The 19,033-nt window shown below is 60.4% G+C and overlaps 1 protein-coding gene across 2 annotated transcripts; it reads right to left on the bottom strand.

The window, feature by feature from the left end:
* Nucleotides 1-1,725: 1,725 nt before the first annotated feature.
* On the bottom strand, nucleotides 1,726-17,786 carry MDFI (MyoD family inhibitor). 2 transcript variants are annotated; one of them, XM_034990966.1, is made up of 5 exons: nucleotides 17,600-17,786; nucleotides 17,378-17,464; nucleotides 9,944-10,126; nucleotides 6,730-6,954; nucleotides 1,726-4,019 (listed from the first exon to the last, which is right to left on the bottom strand). In XM_034990966.1, exons 2-5 carry the CDS (start codon nucleotides 17,451-17,453, stop codon nucleotides 3,760-3,762), a joined length of 744 nt encoding a protein of 247 aa, XP_034846857.1. In that variant the 5' UTR covers nucleotides 17,454-17,464; nucleotides 17,600-17,786; the 3' UTR covers nucleotides 1,726-3,759. The 2 variants fall into 2 exon arrangements, with proteins under 2 accessions (XP_034846857.1, XP_034846858.1); XM_034990967.1 differs by lacking the exons at nucleotides 17,378-17,464; nucleotides 17,600-17,786 and adding an exon at nucleotides 11,516-11,602.
* Nucleotides 17,787-19,033: the final 1,247 nt, after the last annotated feature.

Raw genomic sequence — 19,033 nt, 5'->3', positions numbered from 1 at the left:
TCAGGGCCAGTCCTGTGAGCGACCACACTGCCTTCCCACTGCTCCGCAATGGGGAGTGTCTGCACTCTCCTAGGAGCCACTCTCCTAGGAGCCTCAGGGGCCAGCCCTCAGTCCCCCACTGCTGCCTCATCTCCCAGTGGTGGTGAGGGGGGGTGGGGTGGGCGAAGGCCCCCCGGTCATGACTGGTTGCAGGCAATCCAGCATGGAGGCTGCTTACAGGTCCTGGCAGCCCTGGAGCCATGGGATGGGCAGGGTCTGGGGCTCAGTTTGCCCAGCTCTGGGTACCAGCATGGGGAATGCCAATTAAATGTGCTAAAAAACAGAGAGAAGCTGCTAGAAGCCATGTAGGCAGAGGGGCCGGCTGACCACCCTTCCCCTCATTAGCCAGCCCCTTGCTTAGCTACTTGCTCGGTCCTGGGGCAAAATCTTATGAGTCTGGCACACAGCTCACCCAATGGTCACGGCAGTCCTGGCCAGAGGCAACTTGGCCTCACCACCTTCTCCTCCCCTAAGTGTGGTAATGCCTGTCTTGGGTTAGACGACTCAGGGCATGAGGACTTCCAGTCATTAGAAATCTCCCAGGCAGGGGCGCCTGGGTGGCTCAGTTGGTTAAGCGGCTGCCTTCGGCTCAGGTCATGATCCCAGGGTCCTGGGATCGAGCCCCGCATCGAGCCCCGCATTGAGCCCCGCATCGAGCCCCGCATCGAGCCCCGCATCGAGCCCCGCATCGAGCCCCGCATCGAGCCCCGCATCGAGCCCCGCATCGAGCCCCGCATCGGGCTCCCTGCTCGGCGGGGAGCCTGCTTCTCCCTCTCCCTCTGCCTGCCTCTCTGCCTACTTGTTCTCTCTCTCTATCTCTCTGTCAAATAAATAAATAAAATCTTTATTTCCCTGAACACTGTGGCAACTGTTATATTTCCAGAGTCTCACTGATGTTCCATGGTCTACATAAAGGCACTGAAGCCAAGGGAAGGAGCCTCCTCCCTGGGGCTCACAGCAGAGTCAGGGCTAGAACGGACACCTGGCTCAGACCAGCCAGGTGGCAAGCAGATCGGGGAGCCAAAGGAGAACAGCTATGGAGTGGAGGGGAAGAAGGGTCCAGAAGTAGGGCTTGCTCTGGAAGGGTATCTAGGTGGGCAGGACTGGCTGGGTGGGAGGCCTCGAAGACAAACGCCACTGGCTTCCTAGCCCCGCTGAGGGCCACATGGGCAAGGCTGGGGGAGGCAGGGGGGGCGGAGGGGTGGACAGAGGCTCTCTGCAGCACAGCCCGGGGCTGAGCAGGGCTGGCCGCAGCTCTCTGAGCGCCCAGAAGTGTGTACGTGTGCTGTGTGTGTGTGTGTGTGTGTGTGTGTGTCGGTGGGGCGGGGGCGGGGGGGGGGGGAGGCTGGCTGAACCCTGCCCCTGGCCTGCCCCCAGCCGGCTCAGCTGCTCAGGTTTCAGCCACCGTCCTAAAGAAAACAGCCTGGAGCCTGCAGCAGGAAATCGCTATTTGCATTGGAGAGGCGCCTCTTCCTGCCACGGCCCCCAGGAGGGGAGAGGGCCAGGGAGGGGGCCTTCCTGCCCACCTGAACCAGACCTCAAGTCGGTCAGGCGCACCGCGCCCCTCCTCCCGGCCACCCTAACGGCAGCCCCCAGCCTTGGGGAAGACCTGAGGTGGAGTGGGGACTGCAGGGAAGCCCCCCGCCACCATCTGCCCTCCTCAGGACCGAGAGCCACGGCAGCGAGAGAAGTGGCGCTCCTGTGGCCATGTGACCAGTGGCACGCCACTGTGATCGGGCGGCTCTGTCAGCGTCACAGCAATCCCACCTTTAGGAATATTCTACAGACACAGCTTGTTCGCGCTGCCTTGTTTGTGGTAGAGAAATAAAGGGAAGGGGCTAAGCCGGAGCGGGGTAACCGGGTGGCCACTGGTCCTTCGGTGGGACTCCAGGCCGCTCTTCACTGTGCTCAGGAAGATCCCCCAGACGAATGGTCAAGCGATAAAAAACAGTGCAGGACAACGCGTAGAGAATTTTGACATCTTTGTAAAAGAGAAAATAGGCGTATATGCTTGTGTATGCACAGATGAGCCTTTTGTACTTTGGGTGTGCAATCACTAAACAAACATTCAGATCAACAAATAGATAAATGAACACTGGGGGCCTGAGGAGATAGGGCTTTTCTCTTGGCTTTGGTCTTGACTATGTGACCCTGGACGGGTCCCTTCCTCTCTGTGTCCTGAGTTTCTTACGAGATCCTAGAGGTCAGGAAACCTTGCTGTTGGCAAAGTGAGGGCTGTGTACCTGTTGGGGGGTGTGTGTAGGGGAGGCACGCCGTGGTCTGGTCAGTCCTTCTCACCCCCTTACTACCTCCTCCTGCTGCAACCGCACCCACCTTCCAGTCACGGGCTGCTCCCCCATATGGCATTCCTTAAGAGAGTTCACATTTCATCTGGCCCTTTTTCTGAGCTCCCTCCTTCCTTCCAGGATCCCTCCTGGCCACTCGAGCCTCTGTTCAGGAAGCAGTGCCCACCAATTTCTCCACTTCAGGAAGCTTTCTCCAGCCCTGTCTTCTCCTCAGGGGGATCTGAGTCCAACCACGGGACAGTCCTCTCACTCACCCTGGACACCTGGCTTTCTCCAGGCCCAGGATGGGGTGAGGAGGGCTGCCCTCCCAGACATCGGTGCCGGCCGCGTGGCCTCCAAGGCTTCGGCTAATCCCGTCGGTTTTCTTCTTCCTCAGGCTCCCTGACAGCCCGGGACTGCGGCGGGGCCGAGTAACCTCCACTCAGGCCACACTTGCTTCCCAGCGTGGCCCAGGAGCAAGCCCAGGCTGCGACGGGCCTGAGCCGGCCCCTCCCCGGGCACTACTCTACCACTGACACAGGCCGCACCCAAGCCCCCGAGCCATCACGAGGAAGGGCTTCGAGAAGCAGGAGTCAGCAGGAGATTAATTAATCAAAACCGGAACACATCTGTTGTTAATTAATTCTATGCCAAGGGTTAACTCTTCCCTCCCTGGGCTTCCCCATCCCTTTGGCAGGAAGAGGGAAAAAACGGTGGGGAGTCGGTACCCCTCTTCTTCCTGCCTTCAGGGGGAGCATGAAGGAGGGAAGGGACCCCAGAGGGCACGGAGGCCTCCTCCATCAATTGGGTGCTTTGTGTGTGTGTTGGGGGGAGAGGGAGTGTTTGCTTTTGAGACACTACTCCTGAGTGCCCAGGAGATCTGAGACGGACAAATAACTTTATTTACAGCAACAAATAGGACAGACCCACCCTCCATTCCCTCCCTCTCCCCTTCCTGTCTTTTCTATACTGTTCCTGTCCCTCCTGGCCCAGCCCTGCCCTCTGGGGGACCTCGGGGGTCACTGTAGGAGTCAGGCCCCCCACGAGGGCCCCGTAAGGAGACTGGGGAAGGGCTTGGCCCAGGACGGGCTGGGATGTCTCACTTCACATTTTGCTGAGCCTGGGCGGCGGGAGGCGGGCCCCAGGGGCCGGGAGAGGTAGAGAAGCGCACAGCCCGCCGGCCCCGCCTCCCCCCGCCCGCGCTCCTGCCCCCCACTTTCACAGTGTTCTCGCCGGGGGTGGGGGGGCGGGGGGCCAGGCGCGGGTCCCTCCCCGGCCCGCCCCCCAACCTCGGGTCGTCGGCGCTGCCACCGGGTCCGGGCACCGCGAGGAGGAGGCGGTGCTGCGGCGGCCCCGCCCCCACCCTCCCCCACCAGAGGCGGGGCCGCGGCGCGCGGGTGGGCGGGGCGGCGCGCGGTGGGCGGGGCGGCGGCGGTCAGGAGGAGAAGCAGAGCCCGCAGCACTCCATGCAGATCTCCAGGCAGTCGGCCGACTCGCAGCAGGCGTCCACGATGCCGCAGTCCAGGTCGCAGGGCAGGTCGCAGTCGGCGCACTCGCCCGAGCCACAGCAGCAGCAGCAGCCGAGACACGAGTCCTCGGAGCTGCAGGAGCCGCACGTGGCGCAGTCGAGGACGATGTTGCACAGGGTCAGGAACTCGCAGAACAGGCAGGACAGGATGCAGTGGACGCAACAGTCTGCGGGCATGGGCGGGGGACAGGGCCGGTGAGACAGCCAGGGTTGAGGGACCCAGGCTCAGAGGGCTCATGGCCGAGGGCTCGGCGACTCTCCCACTGCTCCCACACGTGGGATTGCGAGGGGCCCAGCTTTCCAGCTGATGACCCCAAGGCACAGAGTTACATGCACCTGCCCAGTTAGCTGCAGAGCGAGGGATCTGAGCCCAGGCCGTCGGGATTGAGTCCCTGCTCTTCACCACCCTTAGTCATTTATTTACCAAACCCTCGTCGTAGCATGTCCCAGGCACTCTTCTAAGTGTTGGGGATGAATGAACCTCATTTAAACTTGCAACAACTCCGTGAGATGGGGCTACTATTAGCCCCACTTGACAGATGAAGAAACTGAGACACAGAGAAGTCGCTTCAGAATATACCCAGAATCCTACCATTCTGCCCGTCTCTCACCCAGGCAACTGCAACAACCTCCTCTCTGGGTGCCCCAGCCCCCACCCTTGACTACCCCTTCCTGCATCTACTCCCCACGCATTAGCCCAGAGGGACCCTTGCAGAACTTCAGTAGAGTGTGTCCCTCCTGTGCTCAGAACCCTCAGGTGGCTTCCACCTCCCTACGAGTGAGATCTGGTCTCCTCCCACACTCTGTCCTCCTGGATCACTCTGCGGTGGCCTTCCCTGACCACCATCTTTACTACTGCAACCTGCTGGCCCCACCCCAGCACCCTCAGCCCCTTGCCCTGGCCTGCCTTGCCTCTCCCCTGGAAGGACTTATCACCTTCCATGGCACTATGCGGCTCTCTCCTCCCACTAAAATGTAAGCTCCACAAGGACAGGTGTCTTTCTCCTTTGTAGTCACTGATACGTTACAAGTCCCTAGAAGGCGCCCGACATTGAGGTGCTGAGTAAATAGATGGTAAGTGAATGAATGCATGAGTCTACCCGTGGGCAGCCAGCTGGTAAGTGGTGGAGCTGGGAATCGAAACCAGGCAGGCTGGCTCTGGAGCCTGCGCTCTGAGCCGCTCACTGGGCTGCCAGGATGCTGAGCTGGCCTCTCTCCCGGGGGGCTGGGCATGCAGCGCAGCGTCCAGTTCCCCTGACCGGGCAGGCCCCTGGCACAAGGCTGCTGGTCCTATGGGAGTCCCACACTGCCATGGAGGGTGTGACTCTGCCATCCCATTTCTGTGTGGAGGGACTGGGGTCTCGTATAGCTGGCACCCCTGCCATCTGCCTGCAAACTGAACAAGGGCGTTCTCTTCAAATGCAAATCCAGTGAAGTCACTACCCCGTTTAAAATCCTTCAATGGCTCCCTATTGCCATCCAAAGAAACTTTTTTAAGAGAGAGAGAGAGAGAGAGCACGTGCCTCGAGCGTGTAGGGAGTGGGGGGCAGAGGGAGAGGGAGAGAATCTTAAGCAGGCTCCACACCCAGCTCGAAGCCAGAGTCAGGACTTGATCCCCTGACCCTGAGATCATGACCTGAGCCAAAATTCAGTCAGACCCTTAACCGACTCAGCCACCCAGGCACCCTATGCCCTCCAGATAAAGTCTAGGTCCAGTGCACAGTTTACAAGGTGCCTTCACCCCCACAGCTCCTGCCCGCTTGGACTCTCACCTCCCCCCATTCCTCACCTAGAATTTCATAATCTAACCAAGATAGCCTTTCTCACTTCCGTGCTAATACTCCCCCCGCTAGATCCTCCTACTCACCATTTAAGTCTTGCTCAGACCTCCGGAGCTTTCCCAGACTCCCCTCCCCAGCTTTCTGGGCTGGTGTGGGTGTCCCCTGTGTTTGCATAACCTCCTGTGTGTGGCTTTACCACATTTATCACCCCATATGGTGATTACCTGTTTGTCTTTCTCATGAGAGCTTTGTGAGGCCAGGGACTGGGTACCCAGCGCATAGCACAGTGCCTGGCGCACAGCAAATGCCCAGTAATGAATGGACATTCCTTTCATAATTAAGACTGTTGGGCAGAATCTTCTCTGTAGGAAGGCTGATGAACATTTTACATGCAAATATGTACACTGAATCCTGTTTGCAGAAGACCACGCTGGAATCCCCCAGTGTGGACAGGATGCCCTTAAAAATTCTGGGGTGAAGGTCAAGCACCACTGAGCTATAGGCAGCTGTCACCCTCTCGGAATTCATGGCCGGGGCGGGGTAGGGAAGCTGGCTGCCCAGGGCAGCCTGGCAGGGGACCCTTGTATTGCAGGAACAATGGCTGGTGTATCTGGGTTCCCTGCCTTCCCACCGGCCTGCGCAGCCCTCGCCACACCCTCAGTTAAGTATCCAAAGGTGCATCATTTTATTCTGCAGGTATTCTGCTCTCACTAAACAGGCGGTCCATGCCTTAAGGAAAATTTTGTTTCCAGAAATGGAGTGGCTTATGCTGGCTCAGCCCAGATGGTTTCATTCCTTGTTACAGCAACTCTGGGAGAGCATGGACGGGAAAGGGTTGGTCTTGAGAAGGCAGACAGGACTCACTTTCCCCAGCAGGTGTAGTTGGCCAGATGCCCCGGAGGCAGTGTTAAAACCTGGACTCCTGGGCCCCACCCAGAGGATCAGATCCAGGCCTGGCGTGGGGCTGAGCCTGCGCTTCTAACGAGCAACCTGCTGAAGATACTGCGGCTTGTGCCTGCCTCGTGCTTGGAGGGGTCCTGCTTGGAGGGGCCCGGCTGAGGAGGCCTCTCCCAGGGAGGGGGGAGGGGATGCTTACCTTCCTGTGCCTGGAGGGGTATCTGGGAGGCAGTAGATTTGGTGCTGCCCTTGCTCTTCTTGCTGCCCTGGCTGGCGAGAGATGGGTGCGTCTGCAACTTCCGGTGGGCCTTGGGGCCACCCAGGGCACCATTCCCCGCTCGCCTGGCGCTGCCCAGCTCTGAGGGGTGGCCTGAGCCATTCGCCACTAGTGGGGTGCAGCTCAAGGGGTTCCCCTGAGGCTGGCCTAGAGAGATGATGAGAAAGGTTAGTGGGGGTGGGGAGCGCACGGCCTCCCAGAGCTCTGCCCCAGTCCTGCCTGCTTCAACCTTAGATACGCCACAGGTCACCTAGCCGGGCTTGTATTCTGCAGATGGGGAAACTGAGGCCCAGAGAGCAGAACTGACTTGCCCAGAGGCACACCAGGAAATAGTTGAGTTGAGCCTGGCTCATGACCCCCAGGCCAGTGCTCATTCCAGAAGAGACAGAGGTGCAAGGCAACAGCGGGGGGCTCGGAGCCCTGGACCCCACCTTCTTACCCCACGTGAAATCCATCTCCTGCTCTTGGGGTCCTGGGGTTTTAGCAAGAGAGGCGGTCGGTCAGGGGGGAGGGATTAAGGACTGTTTGGCTGGGGGGCGGAGGGACAGCAGTGAAGCGTTAACCTTCACCTCGGCCCCTGCCAAGCCCCCAGATATTTTTGCCCTTGGTGTGCTGGGTGATTTATTGGAAACATCTGTTTGGAGATGAATGCCCTGGCCCTGGGCTCCAGGGGTGCCTCAGAGCAGCCCCTCTACCTCTTCTCTTCCACCCCAGTTCCCCTGCCCTCTATGACTCTGCGGGGTGGCTGGCAGAACGAGTCTCCTGGGGAGCCCTGGGGGTCTGGGTGACGGGGGAGAGAAGGGAGGAGAGGCCTATGGTGGGGGATCCCCAAGGCCAGGAACTCCCTGAGTCCCCATCCCAGGCTGAGGAACCAAACTTCAGCTTCATCAGTGGGGTCCAGGGAATGCTGGCCCTAGGGATCCCCCCAAAGCACCCAGTCCCTTTCCTTACCTCAGGTTTGCTCACCTGGATGACATGGTTCTGTCTGCAAGAGATGGGGGCAGATACGTGTGTGTGTGTGTTTGGGGGAGGGGACTGAGAAGGTGACAGGGAGAACTCTGGGCCCCCTCAGCCGCTCAGGGCTGTTGGCTCCTGGGCGGGACCCTCTGTAAATGCATAAATGTTGGGCACTTCCATCTCTTAGGCACTGGGGTGTGGGTCCCTGACTCCCTCTAGGCCGGGCCCCTGGGTTTGCATCGTAGTACGAGGAGGTGTCTGGGGGGGCGGCTGGAGGCTGAGGAGGGGGGAAGGTGGCCTCAGTGCTTGCCCTGACTGAGAGGGCCAGGCCTTCTACGAAATGGTTGTAGTGACAGCACATCATGGAGTACTTCCTGCTTGCCAGCCCCCCTTCTAAGTGCTTCACATGCCATTCTCTCACGAACCCTCTCAGTTTCTCCCTGAGGCGGTATCCACCTTTCACAGATGAGGAAACTGAGTCCCGGAGAAGCACAGGAACTTGTCCAAGGTCCCACAGCTAGAAAGGGTCAGACGTGGACCCAGCCTGGAGGCCAAGAGCTGGGACTCAGAGCGCAGAGCGGGGCAGAGGCTGGGAGATGAAGGACTGGGGACGAAGCTGCTCCTATCAGTCATCCCTCGTCTTATAACTCGTACCTTACACGTTAGGCTGTTATTAGATGCCAACAGCGTGCCGAGAGCTTTCTGTAGAGCAGCTTCTTTACACATCTCAATAGATCTACTGTCATTGGCCCCATTTCACAGATGAAAAAAATGGAAACCCAGAGAGGGTAAAACTTGCCCAAGGTTCCACAGCTAGGAAGTGGAGCGGGGGGACAGTGTGTGGGGGGGGATGGAGGTTGGGAGGAAGGCACCGAAGGCCAGGTGGGGAGTCAGGAGAGGATGGGAGACACAGCTCTGGAGAAGCTCCATGCTGGGAGCGTTTGGCCCTGAGGTGTGGCTGGAGCCTGCATCTGGGTAAACAGGGGTAAGGCCATGGCAAGCAGCCAGGCCTGAATCATCCTGCTCCCACCTCTTGGCCCCACGGCGGGAGACTGGCCTGAGTCCTTGGCCAGCTTCCGTGCCCCCTGCCCCGATGCCTAAACATGGGCACAGTGACCGGAGGGTGGGAGTGTGTGGTGAGCTGAGGGCCCTGGGAGGTTTGGACAGACACAGAACTTGCCTGTGGCTATGGCCGTGGGGGTGGCCATGGGGGCTGAGTCACAGAGCAAACACTCGGGCCCATAGACACAGAGGTGTCTGTCCAACTCCCATCCAGGCCCCCTCCTCTGTGGCCACGGCGCTGACCTCTTTCTCTCAGTTCTGCTGGTGGGTGTGTCTAGAGGAGGCTGAGGGCAGTGCGCTAGCAGGATTTAGTAACCCCGACTTCCAGGGAGTCCAACTTAGCCCCAGATGCCCTGGCTGAAGGCGGCTCCCCCTCAGCCATGCCAGCTGAGCAGGCAGGCACAGGAAAGAGCCCTGGGCCAGGAGACCTGAGTTCCCCAGCTGTGTCCAGGCTGAGTGGGTCTGCGTGCCTCAGTTTCCTCATCTGTAAAATGGACTTGGCACTCGCTGTCCTGTACAGGCTGGTTTGAAGAGTCTGAGATCAGTCAGGGAAAGAAAGTTGGAAAGTGCAAAATGCAAGATTTTGTGGATCTTCTTATTAACTACAAACAGCTCTGGCTGCCCCTTCCCCACCCTTCAGGGTGAGGGCAGAGAACTCTCTCCCTCCCAGGACCTCCCTGGGGGCCTTGAGCCAAGCCTGGGAATAGGCTCCTTTCTGCTCAGAGTAACTGGGGGCTTCTCTCTTTCCTTTTCACCCTCGATACTCTGAAGGGTGGGGCTGCAGGGGGCTCTGGCTCTGGGGCCTCAGCACCTCCAGCTCTCTTCCTCCTTTCATATGGTCCCACGCCCTCTGCTCTTGAACCATATTGCCTGGAGCCTGTCCACCCTCCTTGTGAACTAATGTTATACTAATCATTTTGTATGTGGAGGTCCCTTTCCTAGACAGAAAGGACAGTGACCGTGTCCTACACCTTTTCATTGCCCACACTTCAAGGTTCTGGCCCAGTGCTAGGCTCCCATGGGCACCCACTGCATTTCCACCAGCCCATAGGGATAGGATTCCCTAGCACGACCCCCACATGTTGCCATTCCCACCCCTTGGCCCCCTAGGACTCACATGTCACAGCTTCTGTGGGGACATCGAGGTCAGTACTGTCCAGGGGCTGAGGGGCCCCAGGGCCATTGCCCTGGGGCATGGGGGATGCCGCTTCCTCCAGAGAGCCCTCCTCTAGCGCTGCCTCCACAGGGTGAGTGGATCCAGTTACTACCTCCAGCCCAGGCAGGAGGGATGGGGTCTGGGCTAGAGAGAAAGCACATGACCAAGGTATATTTTCCAGTGCCCTCCTGTCTGCCCAGCCCTGGTCCCCTTCCCGCAGCCCAGAATGCCATAAGCCCTCATTCTCGGCCTCTTTGTACCAGCTACCCAGCCCTTACCCTATCTGGCAATGGTGCCAGGCTCCAAAATAGAAAGCTCCCAAAACGCAAGCCAGGAGGGATCAAGGGTATGTGTGTATATGTGTGTATACGAGTGTGTGCACGTGCGCACTTGGGTCTGTGTGGTTGTCAGGGAGAGGGGCCAGAGATGTGCAGCAGAAAGGGACGTGGGGAGAAACACGGCGCAGGAGAGGACAGACAGATGGCCAGTGATGGACGGACAGGGACAGGCATCCAGAGTGACAGGAAGAGGGAAAGAATCAAAGGGCCAGTGAAAGGCAGAAGCCGAGAGAGATGGCATCAGAAGGCGGGATTGGGCGCCGAAGGAGGGAGCCCCAGAAACCCTGGGACAGACAGCTTGGGACGGGAGGGAGACTCAGCAGAAAGTGAGGGGGAGGCAGGAAAGGATGCGGACAGAGGCAGAGGTGACAGAAAGGGGAGTATGGGGCAGGCAAGGGCGAGAGGGACACACAGGGAGAAGCCAGGTCAGAGAAGATGACAGCAGGGAGGGAGAGTCAGAAACCTGGGGTGAGGAGAAGGATGGGCCCGAGGCGGAGGGGCCAGGCAGGAAGAGAGGCAGGGAGCCGGCCCAAGAGGCTGGGAAGAGGCAGACCACAGCCACACGTAATTACAGTGACTGGCTCGACCCCTCTGCGCAGGGTGGGCGGAAGGCAGAAATGGAGCCTCCTTCAAACCCACAGCTCCTGAGGCAGCAGGACTAGGGCCCCCTGGGGCCAGGGGGAGGGGGGAGATTGGGGGGGATGGGAGATGGGGGAGGGAGGCAGCGAGGGGCCTGAGCTCCCATCCCTCGGTGTCACCAGGGATGTAGGAAGGCCTGAGGGTGAGCAGGGAGGGTGAGGTCAGGGATCACGGGGCCCAGGCCCAGGCCGGCAATTACAGGGTGCAGGGTGTACCCCAAGCCTCTCATCAGACCCCAGTTGTGCAGTCCGGGGGACGGGGCTTCGAGAGGGTGTCCCCCCCACATGCCATGTTGGGAGCAGGGGAGACACAGAAACGAGGGACTCAGAAAGACACAGAGACCACAAGGGAATAGGAAGAGGAGAGCCACAGGCAGTCAGAGAAGGAAGAGAAGGGCAGGAACCCAGAGACTAAAGGATCACCACCCGCCTGTGCACACCACACAAAGTGACCAAGAGAGAGACACGCCCAGGGCGACTGAGAGATAGACAAAGACTAGTCTTGGAAATAGAAACAGACTCAATCACAGAGAACACAGGGGCCTCCATGCGCTGACCTTCTCTGAGCTGTCTCCAAATGAAGCCCAGCCAAGACAGGACGCAGGAAGCCACCATCAGGAAAGCCAATGAGGGCGGGGCAGGCAGGTCTGGGGCCTGGGAGCAGCCTGAGGGGAGGGGACCATCCAGGGGCTCAGCTGCCCCCCTGGGCCCTGAGCAGTCCTTGTTCCAGAGATTCCCTATCCCCCACAGCCCGGGGAACCAGGCCCCAGGGGACCCAGGTAGGTAGTTCACACCTGCCTGGGAAAACCACAGGCCCTTTGCAGAGACAGGAGCTGGGGTGGGAGAAGGGCACAGAACTCCTGCAAGCTCAGGAGGGTGGCAGAGTTGTAGGCTGGGCACCCCTCATGGTGACCCCGGCCTCTCCAGGGAGGGAGGGGTCGGTTCTGTCCTGCCCCATCCAGTCTTTGGGCCAGTTGAGAGCCCCCTATCTCCTGGGTTCATGAGAGAGGAGTCAAATGGCTTTTGGAAGATCACAGGGCTGGGGCAAGGGGACCAGGGGAGCCGAGATGACACACAGGGCGGAGGGAGGAGTGATGCCTGCTGGATGGTGCCTCTTCCAGCCCTGAGCCTGGGCTACAACAGCTCAGCCATGGCTCTTGGGGGCTAATACCAAGCTGGCACGAAGAGGGAGGCTCAGGGCTTGCTCCAGATTCCTAGGAAGGGAGGGGCCTGCCCAGTTGCAGCCTCTGGCCCTTAGAGGCACCGTGCCATGGCCCTGACGGGTAGCACTGTCTCTCCCATGTGGTGTAATGAGAAACGCCTGAGCGAGGAGCTGGAAGACCCAAGCCCTGGCTTTTATCAGTAGCCAACTTGGGCAAGTTACCAGGACTCGTGTTTCCTTGTGTGTAAAGGGTGGTGGTGGGGGAGGGGGGATCCTTATGCTTATCCCTCAGGGTTTCCAAGAGTAAATGAAATGCTCAGCAGTGCCCCAGAACGCAGGGGGCCATTCATGAACCTTCTGTCTACCCACCTTCTTTCCTCCTTTCCTTCCTGCCTGCCTGCCCTCCGCCTTCCCTCCCTCCCTCCCTCCCTTCCTGTGCTGTTTGGTTTAATATTTATGAAGCAGCTATGATGCCCCTTGCAATATGTCAAGTGCTGGGTAGACCAAAACCAGGAAGAGGAGGTCACTGTCTCAGGAGTCGTCTGTGGGGGGGGGGGGGGCAGTCACACACACCGAAGGGCAAGAGGTGCACCAGGGCTGTGGGGGCACAGAAGCTGGGCACTCATTCCAGGGGTGTGCGTGCACGTGTGTGTGTCTGGGGGGCTTCCTGGAGGAGGCAGTGCCCACACTGGGTCTTGAATGATAATCAATCAGCAAAGAAGGGGGAAAGAACGTTTCGAGAAGGGCAGCAGACGCCAACACCCCAGGGTGAGCGGCTGCAGCATGGCAAGGGAAGCCACAGCCGTTTGGCGGTGTTGAGGCTGGAGAGCCTAGAGAACTGGGGCCTCGTGGTCGCTTCGCAGGCTCCCTCCTGAGGTCACTGGGGTGCACAGGGATGACACCATCGGTCCTATAGTAGAAGGAGCCAGGACTGCAGCTCTCGTGGCCCCCCTCCAGGGTTGGAGAGGGATGAAGGCGAGACAGGAGGGTTAGGGAGACTGGTCCCCATCTGCGCCCTCCTCCCCCCATGTCGCCACTCTCTGGCAGCGTCTCCTTGTAGGTCACCTACAGGGCTGGTGACCTGGAGGCCAGAGGGGACAAGTAGTTAGAGAGCCCAGACCAGGTCCCGAGGAGACCCTCCTACAGGGAACCTGCCGTTCTAGGGCGAGCTTCAGACCTCAGAAGGGTATTAGGGAGGTAAGACAATCCAGTCCAGTCACCTTGACCCGGAAACACGGAGACACAGGTCTCCTGGAGCCAAGAGGTGACCCTGCAGATGTGACACTGAGGGCCTAAGAGGAACCCGTGCTGAGTGGCTGGAGACATGGAAGCAGAATGAGAAGGCATTAAGAAGTGGTGGGAAGACCGGAACTCTGAACGAGAGGTACTACCTGGAGGGCCCGGCGCCAAGAAACAGCTCTCCCTAGAAGCCCACAGAGCAGAGAAGTCAGACAACAGGGGGAGCCCCAGGGCTCAACCATCAAGAGACCAAAACAGCCTCATTTTCTTCCTGTGACCATGAGCCCCCACTGTTCAGCACAGAGGGGAGAACATCTCTGTGGAGAAGCTCCCAGAGGAATGTTCAAGAGGGTAGAGATGCGGAGTGCGCTGGAAAGAAGTGGAGGCCAGCAAAGGCCAAGGGCTCTTGTATGGATGTGCAATTCATGTTTGGCATAAAGGCACCTGCCCAGGCTGGCAGGAGTGCCTGGTTAGGGCCCCATCCTCCCCGGAGGCGCCATCTGCCTGCCCAGCTACGTCCCTGCTCCGTGTGACCAGAGGGTCACACATGCCCTGTCACACGGCATCTCTGAGCAGAAGCCTCTGCCCTGCACCTCTTCTAGGGTCTCCATCTACAAGAGGGGAATATAGAAAGGCAGCAGCCCCTTATGCCTCAACACACTTTGTTCCCTAACACGGGATAGGGTTGGAGCCAATGCCCTGAGTTCTGGAAAGACCTCTCAGCAGGGAGTGGAAACGTGCTGTTTAAGTCCACAAGCCCGGGGCGCCTGGGTGGCTCAGGTGGTTAAGCGTCTGCCTTCAGCTCAGATCATGGTCCCCAGGCCCTGGGATCGAGTCCTACGTCGTCAGGCTCCCGGCTCAGCAGGGAGTCTGCTTCTCCCTCTCCCTCTGCTTTTCCCTCTGCTCGTGCTCGCTCTCTCACAATCAAATAAATAAAAAAAATCTTAAAAAAAATAAATTCATAAGCCCAGGAGGGAAGGCCAAGAGACTCACAACTTCAGCAGGAACCCTGTTGAGTTCCTTCTGGCCGCCTGCTGTCCATCAAGGTGAGGGGTGCTCTGGGGACAAGGAATGGGGGGACCTCTTCTAGGTGGGATGGGTTCACTCCAAGCCTGGAAAGTGCCCACAGGACCCTTGTTCTGGGGCTCCAATCTCTGGTCACTCAAACCCAGATTTCTCCATGGTCTTGTGGACAGTGGATCTAAGCTTCCCCTTGGAGCTTTGACCATCTCTGGAGAGGGCGAGGATCTCTCTGCTCAGAGAGTAGTGACTGAACTCCACACTCCAAGCTCTCCTTGGCCTGGCATTCAAGGCCTCAGCTGACATCTTCAACCCGATGAATGGACAAGGATCCTGTGTTCCAGGCAGCCTGACCTCTCCAGGGCCCCAGGTCACCACCGGGCCTTTTGAGCAATCCACCCATGCTTATGCTTACATGTCTTCTCTTGACCAGAAGGTTCTAACCCTCTCCTCTCTCACTCCCCAAATCCAACCTATCTTTCAGGCCTCCCCAGCTTGCTCCCTTGGGATGGTGGCAGAATTCACCCCTGCACCCCCAGTGGGCACTCAGCAAGTGTCTATTGCTGAGGACTGAATCCTGGATTTGGGAATGCCCCAGGTCAGGGGCAGAAGAGAGAATGAGGGGGTGAGGATTAGGGGTGGCACTTGGCTCCAAACCCCAAGGAGGTGAGAATTTGGGCTCACTGGATGCGCCCTTGTGACACACCAGTCCCAGTCCCAGCCCCCGGGCTGAGGACTGAAGAGGGCTTGAGCTGGCCAGTTAGGCTGGGTCGGGTTGGTCTTATTTTAGGTCTGAAGACTCCAATTCCCCAGGAAATTCAATTTAGAACCAAGAGCAGGAATGTGACGCCTCAGTGCTGGACAGAAATCTGCTGTGGGTTAGGGAGCCAGGCTCTCCGGGGCTCGCAGGGGTGGGTGGAGAGGAGGCACTGGCGGGGAGCCAAGGGTGTGGGGGCTTGGCCACCTGCCCCAATCAGAGGTGCCCTGAGTCTCCTTGCATCCTGTCTGCATCTTGGGCAGCTGAGGGCGGGGTGGGGGGGGCCTTGCTCCCTGGCTGTCCTGCCAGCCAGGCCCCCCAGGGGCAGTGCTCAGGCCCTGCTCTTCTGTCCGCACTCAGCAGGGAGTGTGGGGGATTCTGGTCTTGGCTTCAGGCGTCTGTGGGGTTTTGGCTGGGTCTCCTGCGGTTTGGGCTTCCTGGGCAGTAGGGCTCATTCTCCCAAGGCGGCAGAGCCAGGCCTCTTCGAGTTATGAAAGCCACATTGTCTGGCCCAGCCCAGGCTGGGGAGGGGGCTCTCTGGGCCTCTGGAGGGTGTGAGGGGGCGCCTCAAGTTACAGCCTAGGGCTTTACCCCTCCAGGTGGCCCACCCTGCCCCAGCACATTAAGTCCCTCCTCTCCCTGCTGGGACTCAGAATGGGTCACACGGGGCAGTAGATCTTGCAAGGAGGTAGCGGGGGAGAGAGCAGAGAAGAATAAGCGGAGAAAGAAGGCCGGGCGAAGGGAGAGGGTGGGAGAAGAGAGGCCCAGAAAGTGAGGAGGGGTGAGAGAGGCCAAGAGGGAGAGAGGCTCCCAGACACAGAGAAAGATCCTTCCCGGTTCCGCCCCAACCTCTCTCTCTCCAGGCTGAAGGAGTCCACTTCTTGGAGGAGCTCATTCCCCAGAAGTCTCTGCTCCAGGGGCCCCACCAAGAGGAGAGGATCTGAGGGCTAGCGGGGATACACAGCAGACACATCAGTCCCATGTATGTGTTGGCCCTTGGCCAGCCATCTCCTACTTGTCCTCGCTCGGCTGTAGGAGCCGCCCCGCCAGGCCAGGCCTGGGCGTGCAGCAGGTAGATGTGGGGAGCCCACAGCCTCTCCAACAGGGACACCGGCCCCTATGGGCAGATGTGGAGACAGAGGCCAGAGAGGGGAAGTAACTTGTCCAAGGCCATGCAGGGAGTTAGTGTCAGAGGTCCAGGACCCGACCTTCTTATTCAGAGACTCAAAGAGGGGAGAAAGGGAGGAAGGCAAAAGAATGAGACTAGTCTACAGCTGGGACTGAAGTCCCAAAATCTGGGCCTAGACTCCTGCTCTCCACTCCACTGCCCCTGAACAAATCCCTTCTGCTCCTGACTTCTCCCTGGCCCTGTGTGCCGCCGTGAGCCTCAGCTTTCATGGGCACAGTCAGGAGAATGGACTGAGAACCACAGCCCCAGGGCGCTCACCCTATACCCCTCAGGGAGGCACAAAGCCTTCCAGGGTTGGGAGGCTCCTGCAGGAATCCCAGAGGTTACAAACCCTGCGAACTGGGGGTCGGGGCATTTCACTCCGGCTGTGGGCACTTGGTTGGAGTGGGTGTGCGTGTGTATGTGTGTGTGTGTGTGTGTGTGCGTGTGCACGCGTGCGCGCGCCTGCAGGGTGGGACCGGCCGGGACAGGCCAGGCCCGGGTGAAGAGGAAGACCAGGGAGACAAGATGGCAAGGAGGGGAGGGGCCGGGTCCTGGAGCCGCTCTCTGCGGACAAAAGTTTTCGGGAAGCGCTAGACTCTCGTTGGGTTGGGGGAAGGGAAGGAGAGAAAGACTCAGACACCCCAAGCCCCGCCTGAGGCCCCCATAAATATTTACACACTGGGCAGAAACGGTTGGGACACAAACCCCAGACGGACAGACACCGCGCTGTGTGTGTGTGTGTGTGTGTGTGTGTGTCTGGTATTGGGAGTGGGGGTAGTTGGAGCCAATTTGGCGCAGGCGCCGTCTCCATTCGGCCCTGCCCCCATCACCCCAGCCCTCCACTCTCCTTGGACCCGGTCCCCGATACCCAGATACCCAGTCTCCTTACCCCCACCTCCACCCAAGCTCCCCAGAACCGTCTCCCCGCGTCTCAGGGAGGCGGAGTGAGAATTAGCAAATCCCCCCACCAATTCCCCCAACCCCCATCCCCCTCGCCGCCCACCCCCGCACCCCGGCCCGGCCGCCTGCCCCCGCTCCCTTCCAGCCTCGCTCTCCATCCGCGGTCCTACCTGGGCCCGGGGCTGCGCTGGGGGCTCCATGGGGCGCGTCGCAGTGAGGGGGGCGCTGGCCACTCACCTGGGACATCGGCCCGGGACCTGCAGAAAACAGAGCTCAGCGGGCGGGGCCGACCGTCCCCTCGCGCGAGCAGGGGAGAGGGGGGACGCGCCGGGGGTGATCCGGCCGCAGGCGCGCGCCTCCCCCCTTTCGAGCGCGGCCACCGACCAACTCACTCGTGCAAGCTGCGCGCTACTCGCTACTCGGGGATCACCGCGCAGGGGCTGCCATGTGCGCCTGCGGAGGGCGCCCCAGCCGAAGGGCCGCTCGGCTCCTCGCCGCTCGCTCCGCGCCCCCTCCCCTCTCACTCGCTCCTTTCTCCCATTTCGGCGCCAGCTCGCGCCGCTCGCCCCCTTCCTTCTTCCTTCTCTCTCTCCGGCCCCCTCGCTCCTCCCCCTCTCGCCTCTCCCCTCCCCTCTTCCCAGGCCCACCCTCTCCCCACCCCCTCCTCGCCTTCCCCCGTCGCCCCCTCCCCCCCACGTCCCTTCCCCGCGCCCGGCCCGGCGCAGCCTGGGCCGGACACGTCTGTCCGCGGGGCGCCGCGGCCCAAGCCCCCACAGGAAGCCGACTCCGCGCGTTTCCTCCGCGACCTCAGAGCTGGGCCCCAGTCTCCCCAAATCTCCGCTCGCCCCCAGGCCCAGCGCCCCGAGGGGCCGCCCGAGGAGCTGCGCCTTCGCCTTCTCCTGCCCTCAACTCTGCAAAAGTTTGCAGAAAATCAGGAGAATGAGCGAGAGAAACCACTCTGGCCACAACCGCCTCGAGCCAGCTGTCTGGATAATTGTAGCCCCAAATCTCGTAGTCCCAAAGATGGGAGTGATCAGGGTCCTCGGGCACCCTTCGCCCACCCCGTCGGTCTCCGTCCCGGGCCGGGGGCTCACAGACCTCGTGTCCACCCCGCCAGAAGCTGTCCCTCCGGGAAATCCGGTTAGTGACCATCTAGCCTCCCGCGTCCTGTAGCAGCCCCGAGCATCCCTAATCCCCCCATTCCCGCCAGCTGTGCGTGGGAATTTGTGTCCGAAGACCAACTTTGGAGGCAAAGCGAGGTTCTCGGAGTTGAGCCCTTCTTTTGGCTCCAGACCGGAATCCGAGGCCTTCCAAGTTGCGGGTGCTCGGGGGAAGAGGAGAGAAGGGGCCCCTCTAGACAGGGACAGCCCGACGGCACATCTGGAATTGTGAGCTGGGTCCCTCCTCGGGGCCGTGGGGACAGGGAGGAGCCGCCGTCGGGCAGCCCGAGGGGGGCGAGGACCCTCAACGTGACCCCGGGGCCAGGTCCCCGAGAATGGGGGGGAGGGCTTGGAGCCTGCGGCCCGCTGGCTGGGGCTGGGCGCGCCCGTAGGATGGTCCTCAGGTGGGGCCGCCGCTGGGGTGCCAGCGTCTCGGCCACACTTGACCCGGCCCGCCTCGGAGCCGAGTCTGGGCGCCCCACCACGCGGGCCAGGGAGCAATTAGGGAGGCGGCGGCGGCGGCGGAGGCGGCGCCGGGCCAGTTCCCCAAGGCCCGCCTTCCAGCCCGGGCCTGAAGCAGGGGGCTGGGACGCGGGGGGCCGAGTGAGGGACTCCGGGCCTCTCCTTGGCCTCCTCCAGCCCCCGCAGTCGCTACTTACGCCGCTC

This window comes from Mirounga leonina, unplaced genomic scaffold, assembly GCF_011800145.1.
Source record: "Mirounga leonina isolate KUSES-001 unplaced genomic scaffold, KU_Mleo_1.0 Mir_53, whole genome shotgun sequence".
In the NCBI taxonomy this organism is placed as follows: domain Eukaryota; kingdom Metazoa; phylum Chordata; class Mammalia; order Carnivora; family Phocidae; genus Mirounga; species Mirounga leonina.
Note: the sequence above shows the minus strand (reverse complement) of the source record. Positions and strands in the feature narration are given on the sequence as shown.

Coding starts and splice junctions, on each gene's coding strand:
- MDFI (XM_034990966.1), bottom strand. CDS start 17,453: ATGTCCCAGGTGAGTGGCCAGCGCCCCCCTCACTGCGACGCGCCCCAT. Junction 10,127..17,377: donor CAGCGCAGCCCCGGGCCCAG/GTAGGACCGCGG, acceptor CTTTCTCTCTAG/CCCAGACCCCATCCCTCCTG. Junction 6,955..9,943: donor CCCCACAGAAGCTGTGACAT/GTGAGTCCTAGG, acceptor TCATCTCTCTAG/GCCAGCCTCAGGGGAACCCC.